General features: G+C 58.2%; 1 protein-coding gene across 10 annotated transcripts in view; it reads right to left on the reverse strand.

Moving 5' to 3' along the window:
* Positions 1–1,852: 1,852 nt before the first annotated feature.
* The window catches only part of VGLL4 (vestigial like family member 4), a 141,645-nt gene continuing 130,928 nt past the window's right edge, over positions 1,853–12,569 (reverse strand). For 9 of the 10 annotated variants that reach the window (XM_072941863.1, XM_072941865.1, XM_072941861.1 and 6 more), the window contains 3 exons: positions 8,361–8,583; positions 3,930–4,050; positions 3,349–3,722 (listed from right to left, as the gene is read on the reverse strand). In XM_072941863.1, the coding sequence (XP_072797964.1) occupies positions 3,451–3,722; positions 3,930–4,050; positions 8,361–8,583 (616 nt within the window). In that variant the 3' untranslated portion in view covers positions 3,349–3,450. Of the gene's footprint in view, positions 3,723–3,929; positions 4,051–8,360; positions 8,584–12,569 lie in introns of all 10 variants that reach the window. The other variant, XM_015241411.3, reaches the window with a different exon arrangement.

Genomic DNA, 12,569 nt, shown 5'->3' on the forward strand with positions numbered 1-12,569 from the left:
CTTGGTTCCCTCCACGAGCCGTTCTTTCTTCTTGTTGTCACAAGTGTCTGGTCATCAAGGTCCCAGGTGCCTTCTGGCCTTGACCCCCATGGGGTGGCAGGCCAGGGAGAAGCCCGCCCCGCACAGACCAGGTGAAAAGTGAGAAACCAGCTCCTTCCGGCAGCCATTGTGGGGGCCACAGCAAACCGCACAGGGGACCCCGGGCCCTGTGAGCACCGGGGTCCTTGTCAGTGGTCGTCAGCTTGGTTGCTGGAGGAGGTGGCAGGAGAGCCGAGCTGCCCCTGGGGCCTCTGTGCTGGCCTTGGGCTCCTCCACCCCTAGCCTGTCCTCAGCCGCGGGCACTGCTCAGGGAGGAATGAAGTTTCTGGCTGATCTGGGGTGGTGGAAGGGCCCAGGGACAGGTCCTAAGGCCAGATCCTCAAAGCTGCCTGGGTGGAGCCCCTCCTGCTTCTGTGGACACCCAAGGCCCAGAGGAGGCCTCAGGCCTCACACCAGGGCCTGACCCCCAATAGGGGAGCTGCTGCTCCCATCCCAGAGATCCCTGTTGGTGGCTTGGCAGCCCCGACTTCACGTGGGGTGGAGTCCATACGTGTCTGCCCTGGGCTGCGGTCAGGTGTTCGTCAGGGGCGGTGAGAGGGGTCAGATGGCTCTGCCGTGGGCCCCTCAGGCTGGTCGTCCCCTCGTCCCAGGCGTGCACGTCTGTGACACCCACAGAGCTTGCACAGAAACCCAGGAGAGGGAGGTGCCCTTTCCACACTTGTATTTTATTTCTGTGGTGTCCATGTTTTGCGCCTGGAACCAAAGTCAAAATTGAGGCTGACTTGTACAAGAGTAGGTTTTCTGTAGGTTAGGTTTTAAATGATGCTTCTCGTGGAGTTAAAATTACAGTTTTCCAGCCTGTGTGGGGCTTAAATCGGGCGCCACTGCACACAGGCGCAGGGCTGCTGAGCCCGGCCGCCCAGCCTGGCTCCGCCACCCCAGGACCCAAGGATCTCACATACAGTCTGTGGTTTAAGAGCACTTTATTATTGTTCTTAAGGCTACTTTTAAGTACAAAAAAAAGATGGCCTGCCAAACCTTTTTTTTTTCTTCTTCTTCCAGGAAAAACAGGCCACAGAGAATGGTATATTACAGATTTACAAACACGGAGAGAATGGTCAGAACGCACTGCGGACGGCGCGGCTCTGTGAAGAACCTCACTGAGCCCCCCACCCTTCCCCCACCGAGGCCAGGGAGTGTCCCTTCCCGGCCACCATCCGCCCCAGGCCCCCTCCAGGGGGCTGCCTATCCCAGATAGGTCAGCGCACCGGGGCCTGGCCCTCCGCGCCACCGTCCCCTCCCAAAGCAACGGCCTCGGTGGCGGACGCCGGGCCCGGAGGGGCCGTTCTGCACAGAGCCGCCCGCAGCGGGTTGTTTTCCTGTGGCGACGCTCAGTAGCCTGTAGCAATAACAAACTAGTGGCTATTAAGGCAGATGCAGTGATCTCATAGAATAACTGTGTTCCTGCACTTTTACGGACACTTCTACGACCAAAAAAAAAAAAAGATCAACTTTTTTTTCCAAACAAAAAAAAATATGAATGATTACAATAGGAAAGGGAAAAATTAAATAGCTACATATCATTAACAAATTAATTGTTCTTCAAAAAATACCTACAAATTTCTCTGTACATTCTTTACGCACAGCGTAATGATGGTCTTAAAGTTACCTATATAAAAAAAGTGTTTTCAACGATTTTTTCCTACAGAAAATATAGGGGCCTGAATGCAAAAGCCTGGAAGCCCAGTTAAGGTGGGGGGGGACATGGGGGGAGGCAGAGGATGGCTCTTCTCCCGCCTTTTCGAAGACCTGCAGCCACCCTGTGGCCACAGGAGCCAGTCCTCCCACCTCTTCACCCAGTGCCAGCTTTCGGAATTAACCAGCTCACCTGTATTTTCCTCACACTGAAAGCCAGCCTCGAGGGCTCCCCTGGGAGTGGGGGTCTGCCTGCATCACCTGGCCAGGTGACGGCTCAAGCCCGCGGGTGGGCGGGGCTGGCAGGGAACGCAGGGGACAGGCGGGGGCACGGAAACGTTTACCAGCAAGAGGAGCAGCTGTTGAGCATCCACAGCTGGGTCTGTCATGCTTTCTTCTTCACCTAACTTCTAGTTAGTAGCTATTTCTAGAGCAAACGAGTAATAAACGCAGTAATAACTGTATAAAGTCAGAGGAATGTATACTGCCTTGGCCCCAGCGTACGAGGAAGCATACAAAATACCGTATCACAGATTGTCAGGAATCTGCTGTTCAGCCAAGAGGTTAAAGGGAGTAGTTTCTGCATCGAGGGTAGGTGGGAGACACAAACCCCAGCTCCCCTGGGAGCGAGTAATAAGCAGACAGGGATGCAAAAAACATAAATGGTGTCGGCCTGCAGCTGAAACTCCAGCATCCGACACTGAGGCTGACCAGCCGCTCACCTGCCCGTCTCCAGGGCCTGCCGGGGCCGAGCGGCCCCGCGCTGCTTGGGAGGAACGTGAGTATCAAATACACATCTTCGAGCACAACTGTACCAGCAGTGAGTATGCCTAGGGCTGTAACTGACGAAAGTAAACTAACTCTGAAAGGAAGCTAGTAAGGATTAAGGTTTTTGTTTACTGACTATACAATTAATAGAAACCAGCTATTTTTATCCATTAAAACATGCATCACGTTTAAAGCACTGTGGAACCGCCAACCTCCACTCGTCTGACAAACTGCAGTGTTCAGAGAAGGTAAAATGCCCGTGGCTGGCAGTCTGCAGTCCAGTTGCAAGCACCTGAAACCTAGACAGAGAAAGGCCTACAACCTGCGTGAGACTTCCCCTTCCAGAGCGGTCCTAAGTTCAACGAAAGCAAACACACACAAACGGTCAGAAATGTCATCCTTAAACCCTTTGTTTTTCAGCAGTTTGCTCTCAGAGTGCTAGCATCTCACAGAGTTGCCAGGCAGGCAACTTCTGTCCTCCTCCCATAGTGCAAATCAGACACGACAGCTCCGTTCTCTTCAAGTAGACGCACACACACGAGCGCACACACGCGGGCTGGACGCTGAGCCGCGCACCGGGTCTCAAGAAGCAAATGGAAAAGCACAGGGCGTCGGGGTCACCGGAGGCCCGGGCCCCTGTCGGCGCAGCAGCCCTGCGTCAGAGGTCTCTTTGGTAACTGAGGCAGGAGGTCAGGTGCTGCGTCGGACAGAGGCTGCGCGCAGTCCTGCGGTCACGGTCCAGGGCCCGTGTCCGGACACCCGACCCGGCAAGTACAAAACACAACAGAAATCCCCACGACATGGTTTTTGCGAAGAAACCATCCCTCCCTTCCCCCCACCCCCCCACCCACGATTTTTTTTGTTGTTTTTCCATTTTTTTAAGCACTGACTGTTCGAAGCGCAGGCAAACCATGCAGATGGACGTCGTGTCAGCGGGCGGCGCTCCCTTCAGGAGACCACGGAGGGGGAGTGGCTGTGGCTGACCATGTGGGCCGAGGGGCTGGCGGGCTGGCCCCGGCGGGAGGCCGACTCGGGGCTGCTCGATGCGCCATCCTTGGCCGCCTTGATCTGAAGCCACGTGTCGCCCAGGGCTTTGGCAAAGTGGTCGTCCACGGAGCCTGTGATGGACACTGAGTTGGGCGCCGGCTCGGGCTCCTTGTAGTTCTTGCCCAGGCTCCTGCGGAAGTGCTCCTCCACCACAGGGTCGCAGGTGGCGGCGGCTGTGGGGAGCGGGACCGCGGTCAGGGCTGGGACCTGGGGACACAGGCCCGCCTCTGCCCCAACCCAAGCGAGAGCCTGGAGGTCAGGGCTAACGTGCTGCTGCCCCACCAACCCCAGCCAAGCAAACACTAGCTGTTCCGACGACCCAGGGGACACCGAAGGAGCTCTGATGCCCTTGACAGGCCGGGACCCCGTGAATGACTTACAGCTTGGGGCCCTCCGGTAGCTGGCCGGGCCGGCCACGCAGCCGCTGTGCGCGATGGGGCAGTGGGACAGGTTGCAGTTGCGGGCACTGGCAGAGGCGCACGTGATCACAGAGGGCCGGTTCTGGGGAGAGGAGGGGCTGGCGTCAGCTCAGGCTTGACAGGGCAGACAAGGAGCAGCTGCTGCTTCACCCCAACTGGTGACTCTAGTCATATTCCTGCCGAGCTGGAGGTGGGACAGCCCCCTCGGTGCCCCCCAACCCAGAAAATCAAGTGCCACTGGCCATCTTGGCATCAGATCCCACGCAGGGCCCCCTGGCAGCCCCACTGCTCTGCTGAAGCCTGTCCTGGAGCCCTTCTGACCGGAGGCTGATCAAGTCAGAGCAGGGGTCAAACTGCTCAACTGCCCGAATCCACAGTGGACACCCTCAAGGGTGTGCGCTCAGCCCACTCCCAAGCGGTCTTTTCTCTGAGCAGTGACCCTTGGTCGTGGCTGTTTGAATCAGTGATGGGAAGAGGCTCGGCTGCTGGGACCTGAAATGAGACCATCCCTGGGAGCCATGTAGATGGCAGAGGGTTGCGGAAGGGACCACTGCTCCTACCATTATGGTCCCCAGGGCTCCTGGTCCCTGCCTTCTCAGAGTGCACCCCAGGGCTTCACTGAGCCATCCCCAGGCTCTTGCAACATACTCTCCACCTTTGCTTAAGCCAAGCCAGCTCGAGTCTGTTTCTGTTACGACCACGCACGTCATGATGTAGACGGAAATGCAGAAATCTGTCCAAGTGCCTGAATTACACACGTCACCCTCAACCAGTCCACCTGCCCATGCTCTCGCTCCTTCCCCCAGACCACCTCGCTGTCTGCCTGGCCGACTCCACTCGGCCTTTAACACCCTGTTCAAAGACTGTCTCTGTGAAGCCTTTTATGAGGTCACTACCCCCAACACGTTCATCAGGTAGACTGTCCTTCCAGGTGCCTCCAGTTTCCTCCACTGGACCACGCGCACTTCAGAGCAAGGGCCGGGGGTGTCCGGATTCCCAGACCCGGGTACCAACTGAGCTCCCTCAGGTTCCAGCCAGGAAAGGCACTTCCCAGTGAGACGGGACGGAGGAGTGTGCGCGCCAAGTTCCTCCATCCATGAGATGCGGCCCCAGCCGTCAGTGACCCTGTCCTGGGCCAGGCTGAAAATCTGACTCAGGCTGTGGGTCAGCTACTACGGCCAACTCAGGAAGAAATTCAGGTTGCTCTCAGGAGCTGTGAGATGGCCCAGCCAGCCTGGCCGCGTGGGTCGAGAAGCAGAGACAGAAAAGGATGCAGAGACTGGGACAGGCACAAAGCCAGCAGAGGAAGGAGGGTCCCGCCTCCTGTCCAGCTCCCCAGGGCAAGGGCCCACCCTTCCTTCCTGAGCCTGGCTGTACCCAAGACCTGGCTCTGGGAGACGCCCTGGGGTCCTCCCAATATAACTTCCTTCCTTTTGTGCTTAAACCAGCTCAGGCTGGCTTCTGTTCCTTGCAACCAGAGTCGGAGAGTAGGGACATGTTTGGGCGAGGGGCTGTGGATGGGGGAGAAATGCAGGTTACATAGAAAGGATCTGAGATGCTTAGACCAAAGCATACGGTCGACATCCAGCCTTCTGGCGGCGCTGCGAAAGACAGGAAAGGCCCCTCCAGGAGAGAATGTGGCGCCTCCTAGTGGGGGACCCGCAGGGCAGGACCACAGGGCAGCATGGGACCTGGCGAAGACTCCAGCAGCTGCCCAGGCACTAGATCACCCCTAGGCACTCCTGACCTGAGGCGAACACCCCGGGCGGGCAGAGTGGAAGTGCCTGGGCCATCCTCTCCTCCCCACAGCCCAGGCTGCGGGCCCGGCTCAGTTCTCTGGGGACCCGACGCTGGCTGAGTGCCAGCCTGGCTTCAGCGCCACATGCCCCCCAGGGAACAGGCCTCACACCCTTACTTTCAGGACGGGGAAGGTGAAGGCCACACAAGTAACCTGCTGGAGGCTGAGAATTTGTTGGCACACGCTGTTCACCCCTCACCCCACCGCACGTGGCTGCACGTGGAGCCGAGGCCCTGGGGAAGGAAGGAGCTCCCATCTGGGGACAATCCTGAGGTTCACCGTCCCTCGGGCTTTAACTGTTTAATCTCATCCTGTCTCTCCTCATGTGCTGCTGCCCCCGAGGCCACCCTCTTGGTATCTCTGCCTTTCTTAAGAACAGCTCTACCCTCAGAGCTGCCACCACAAAAACCCTGAAATGAGGGGACACTTCCCGCAAACTCCCCAGACATGCTTCTCTGGGAGCTTTCCTGTTCCAGTTCCCAGAAGGCTGAGTCCCATCCCCCGCTCTCCCCCACCGGCCGCTCCCCACCATCCTTCCCCGGTTCAGGGCTCCAGGGCTCCCCTCACAGCCACGCAGACAGCACGGGGCTGGCAGGTGACACAGAGCTCCAGAAACGGGCTGGAGGGCTGGGCTGTGCCGCTCCTGGCAGGGCTCGGACCCCATGTGGGCGGAAGCTCAGGTTCTAGAGGACGGTCCAGGCCCCCAGACCGACCCGGAGGAGCTTGGTGAACGGTCGCTACGTGAATGGGACACGCGGACCAGCAGCCAGCTGGGGCGGGCAGGCTGGGAGCCTAGTAGAAGCTGAGCTCAGCGCGGCCACCTCGGGGAAGCAGGGTGTCCCAGGCGCACTGCTGGCTTGTTCCAGGGCCACCAGCTTTGTTCCCTCTGTCCGGCCAGGAAGCCCATGAGAACACAGGTGGGAAGTTGAGGCGCCCGCTCCTAGGAGAGCCACTCAGCCACAGACGTCCGACGCCGGGGGTGGCTGCCACAGCGGGCAGCCAGGCGCATCTGAGGGTCGGGTGGGAGGCCGTGGCTGGGAGAGCTGGGCAACTCTGTCCAGAGCTACACTTTCCAAAAATCAGCCATGACCAGACCCACCAGAAGATCCTCAGAAGCCTTGCAAAGTGACGGAAACCCAAGATCCAAGGAAACATCAAAGTTTCAGAGAAGCTGAAGGGAGAGCAGGGCCCACCGTGCTCGGGCAGAGACCCCTGGAGGCTCCTGGCACCTCTCCCTGCACGTCGCCACGGGCAGGGGCTAAGTTTCCCCCTGGAATTCCACCCCCACCTCCTCCCAGAGCACATCAGCCCAGCAGTGGCCACAGCCAAGGGCTGAACTCCCTGGATCCTAAAAATAAATTGATGCTTAAACCACCTCTGCTCTGCCCTCTGCCACCCAACAGTGCAGTCATCTCACACCTGCATCTCCGGGACCAGACCGTGTGCTCCCTCCAAGCTGCAGCTCACCTGTCTCTGCACCTCCAGGCTTCCCGGTGCCGGGGCAGAGGCATTGCTAGTAAACGTTCACTAAGTGGATGGTGGTGATGTCGCCCCCTCGGTCCTTGGTTCTCATCAGAATAAGTGTATTAAATGATACATTAATATTTGAGTTATCTGATAGCCTGACTCCTCCAGACTCATCTTGCTTGACCAACTTCTAACACATTCCCTACACAAAGTAGGTGTCCACGCAGTTTTGTTAAACGAACGAGTGAAACAAATGGGGTCGTGATGCTGGGCTCCCAGTTGGAGGTGCAGCTGCGCATCAGCCTTACTGGGGGTCACAGGCACCAGCACACCCTCACCCAACGCCCGGGGCCTCCCACAAGCCCAGATCCCAGCCTGGGTCAGAAACAGGCGCAGGCAGTGGACGAGGGGGCAGTGGGACGTGGCTTCTGCTGCACCAGCACCTGCTCGCTTGCTGCCCCCCACCCAACAGTCTCAGGGACACACGGATGGAGGGCCTGTCGGGTCGCGGCCCCAGAGGTTCAGGGAAAGCCGTGTGCGTTCATGTGGCAATTTCCCAACCTCAGCGCTAATGCCTCCTTCTGTTAGTTGGTCCCCCAGGAGCCCCCAGAGGTCTTTTTTTTTCTACCAAGTAATCTGTGTTCATTAAATAATAACTTAATTTCCTTATTTTCCTTTTAAAAATCCTTGTCTGCCAGGCACAGGTTTCTGACCTGTATCAGCCAATAGCCACTGTGACCAGTGGCTTTACCGGACTCCAGCCCAAAGCAAAGCAACCTGCCAGTCAGCTCCATCTGGGTGGCCTTGTGATAGGTCACAAGGACTCCAGTCAGGATATTGCACTGATCATAATAGAAACAGAGCTGCCAGGAAGACGGCTGGAAACACCCACTATCCAGACCAACCCTGCCTCGTGCAAAGAATCTAAGCTCCAGAGACATTAAGTCCTGAAGCACGAGGCCCAGGCACTCCCAGGTTGGAATAAAGACACAAGGTGGCCTGGGGTAAGAGGATCCCCCCGTTCCACATGCAAACCCGAGGCTGAGGATAGGGTGCCCCCCACCTCTCACCACCCTCCTCGCCTCTGCCCGGCACTTCCAGCCCTCGGTCCCCGGCCACAAGCGTACCTGCTGCCGCTCCACGGGGGTCAGGGTGGGCGAGAGGCCGGCCGGCCTGCTGGCGTCCAGGCTGTTCTTGGTCAGTGCGAGGGGCTGCTCCAGACTGAGGCTGGGGACGGACGAGTACAGGTGGCCGCCGTGCAGGCTCATGGTCGGGGCCACGGCTCGCTCGATGGGGCTGCGGCTCCGCTCCCGGGGGTCTTTCCGGCAGTCGCCGTTGGTCGTCTTGTTCCTGAAACAGAGGAAGGCGCTCAGACGGGAACGTCCCCCAGCCTCTAGGTGGTGAACGGGAGAGCGGCCACGTGCCCGGCACTCACACTGATGATTCAGTTCACTCCTCACCTGGCTGTGGGTAAATACGACCCCATCATCACCCCCATCTTCTGAGACTCGGGTCCAACAGCTTGTGGGCAGTGGAGGAGCCAGGATGCTGACCCACATCAGTGTGACTCCAGAGCCCCTCGGTGCTGGAGCAGCACCTTCCCAGGGTCTGAGGCCAGCTGCATCGGGCATCCGGACCAAGACGCCCCTCTGCTTGGCAGGCTATCTGAGCACATCTCCCACAAACTCCACGCGCTTGGAGCCCGGAGAGCCCACCTGCGTGCTCAAGGCGGCTCCGCAGGACGGGTCTGCTGTTCAGAAGGATGAAGGTGGTCATGATGCCAAAGCAACCAGATGCCTCCTGTGTGCCAGGTCCACTGGCCTTAGCTCACTCAGTCTTCCCAGCAGCACCGAAAAGAGGGCACCATAACCACTCCCTCCCCAGGAGAGGGGACTCAGCAGTCTCGTCACTGGCCAAGGCCAGCAGCCCAAAAACCATGGCCCTGGCTCACGGTGCAGCACTCGGGGTGGTCCGGACAGCGGAGGGACGGGGTGTGGCCCCGCCATCCACACACACCCGCGGGAAGGCTCTGCCTAAATCCATCCCCCGGCACTCAGGTGGCCGGCGCCATGTGGGACCTGGGTGAGATGGTAACACTGGCCCTGCTCACTGTCTAACTGACTTCATGTACAGGCAGCATCACCCGTCCCACCTCTCAGAGAATGAGAGCGCGGGAGCGGTGGCCCAGCGGCGGGGGCCCAGGCCCCGCGCCCTCCCCCTTCACGCCAGGGGTTCTCTGTGCCGCAGGTCTTGGCCCCTTAAATCCACCACATTCTCTGCTGCCAGAGCAATCTTTATTTCATAAGGACTGAGCAAGAATTTTAACTCAAAATGTAGTAGCTAGGGACTTCTGTGACTTTCCTCTAAGAAGCGTACGTTATTCTCAGAGTGCACAAGGGGGCATCCCGTTTCCCAGCAGAGAAGCTGGGCTCACAGGCTCAGAAACCAGAGAAGAAAGCAGTGTGCCTGCCCCTCCACCAGCTGAACACGATACAGCATAATTAATGTGTGTGTGTGCTTTCTACGCTGCAGACTCACACACAGTTGTAAGAAACAACACAGACAGGTCCCGTGTGCCTGCGCCCAGTCTCCCCCGGGGTGACATCTTGTAAAACCACCTTCCAGTATGGACACTGAGACGGTCTACCAACCTCATTCAGATTTCCTGTCCTACTTGTATTCATTTCAGCACAATCTGTTCATAAAGCAGGCGTGACCGCATCAAGCCCTCGGTTATCATTCTCAGCAGCTCAGCGCCGTCCTCAGTGGCCTCTGAGGCCTGTCCCACTGCGGCCCCGCCTCCGCTCCTCACGCCGCGGTCCGCCTGCCCGCCCCCGAGTAAGATGGCTGCTTTGCGCCTCTGTGACTGTACACGCTTGTGCCACCCACACCCACCGCCAACTGCAGCTGCAGCTCGCAACCCCAAAATGCCCCATGCAGACCTTCAGCAAAGACTCCCTCATACCACTCCCTGCGCCCCCAGCTCCCAGGGGCTCAGCAAGACCCCCGCTCATCCTTCCTCAAGCACCGTCCAGCGGGCTGGTGACGATGGTGAAGGAAGGAGGACCAGGGATGGGCAGGACCGTGGAGAGCTGGGGGCCAAGTAGCCACCCTTCAGCTGGAGTGTGTGCCCGATCCGCGTGGCACCGGGGCTTGGGGGAAGGCTCGAGGTGCGGCAGCCTCGCCAGCCCCTGGGGACCAGTCCGCTTCAGCCATGCCATCTCTGCTACTGTGTGGTCCTAAGAGCCACCTCGAGGGTCTCAAATGGGGACTGAACGGTACACAAATAGAGTCGTGCTGGCACAGGGCAGGTCAGTGAGCGTCAGGGGGACCAAATCAACTTTGAGCTTAGTTCATCAGCTACAGGGCACTTAGCTGTATAGGCACAGCACTGAATTTATGGTGTCTCCCCCCTTTATTCTCTGGTCCACTCTACAGAATGACTTAGAAGCAGTTAGAGAGTAAGTTTCCGGCCCAGGAAGACAATCACAGAGGAGTATGTTCTGGCTGAGGAGCCTGGATGAAGTGTCCCATCCACACCACATGGATCCCGGCAATTGTCTAAGAATTCCGATACCAAAAGAAGGAAAAGAAAAGGAAAAAAGCCTTACTCTGAAACCAGTCCGGCCATAATTTCATCTTCCTGGGACGACTCAGAAGACATTAGAGGCCTTCACGGCGAATGCCTCCGCAGCTATGATCACAAACGCCGACATCTCTGCAGAACATCCCAGAAGCGAGGACGTTCTGCTTGACAGACCTCAGGCCTGTCGAACCCAAGATCAACTGGCTGTGACCTAAACGGGTATTTAGTTCTAGACATTCAAGTTCTCAATGAATGAAAAGACCACATCATCACATGCTTGTCTTCAGTATCAGGTTTTCTCCTAAACTTCAAGAAAATAAAACTTAACGTTGCGGAGCTATGTGAATTGCTTCCCCGACACAATCTACCCCTCAGGAAAATACGTGGCTTCTGCAGGCCACTTCACGAATGTTGCCAGCTCAGGGGCGGAGGCCTGAGCTTCCGGTCAGAACGCGCCTCTGTCCAGCACAGACTCCGCAGTATTCAACCCATGTGAACTGAGCCCCTGTTCGGTGTTCTGTGCCGGTTACAGAGAGGAAGACACGGCCCTTCTCAGGGGTTCACGACCGCACGGGGACACAAAGGCTCCCGAGTGAGACTGCAGCGCCCCGAGAGGGAGGATGTGCGGTGGGGGGGCGCAGGCGGGAAGGAGCGGCCTGAAGCTCATCCAGCGCGTGGCCAGTCCATGTGCCTGGCGCCGCGTGGCACCACAGTGTCCCAAGTGCAGCCCCGCGTGCTGGCCCCGCTGAGCCTGAGGACCGGGGTTGGGGTGGGGGGATGCTCCAGGAGGGGCATGAACGATCCAGAGTCGCCCCCGACGGGGTGGGGAACAGGCTCCAAGGAAGCGAACAGGAAAATGGGCCACTGCAGGCCTGACGCAGGGGGCACCGTGGACCAGAAAAGACACTGAGACACACAGAAAAACGTCTGAAGAACTCGCCGGTTAATTTTAGTAAAATTATACATTACTCACATTTCCAGCTCATTTTCCTGGTTCCCGGACCTTGAAGACAGACACTGTTTTCCATCCCCCCCGCTGAGTCACACCCCAGGGCATCCTGTGCTCACGGACCCAAACCACACGCTTCCTGCCTGCAAGACCCAAGTCACCTCTGTCCTCGTTGAAGATGAAGTTTGCTCTGCAGCCATGTTAGAGCCCAGAGGGTGCACAGGTGGCTGGATGCCGAGGATCCACCAATGGCACGCAGCTCAGGCCCCACCATCATCCCGGGGCAGGCAGGCCCACTGCCCATTTCAGGAGAGGACATGGCCAGGGGCTCCAAGGTAAAACAGCGGTGCTTTCCTCCAGGACAAGGTGTCCCGGGAAGTGATGCCACATGCTGCCACCCAACACCTTCTGAGGTGAGAAGCCAACAAGGTCCCCGACGTCAGGGGAAGTAAACTCGATTCCAGGCAGTGAAGCCAGGACAGCATCCATCCAGCAGGAAGGGTGCACTTCATACCTGCACTCACAGGAACGAGCTGTCCTGCCCTCCAGCTCACAGGGCTCAGAGTTGAAGAAAACCCTCAGGAAGGTCTTGTTCGACATTCTTGGACCTACCGTCAGCTGTTAACTAAACCACCCGAGTTCGTAGGACAGCGAGGGGCTGTGGGCTTAAGACACTGTAGTTAGTGCTTCCAAGGAAATATTTCGGGGCCCCCAGGCTGTGGGCAACTGGGCACAGTCTCTGGGCAGGTCCCTCAGCCCAGGACAGTGAGACAAGGCCCAGTTCTGCCCGGCTATCCCCCA

Source organism: Vicugna pacos, chromosome 17, assembly GCF_048564905.1.
Source record: "Vicugna pacos chromosome 17, VicPac4, whole genome shotgun sequence".
NCBI lineage: Eukaryota > Metazoa > Chordata > Mammalia > Artiodactyla > Camelidae > Vicugna > Vicugna pacos.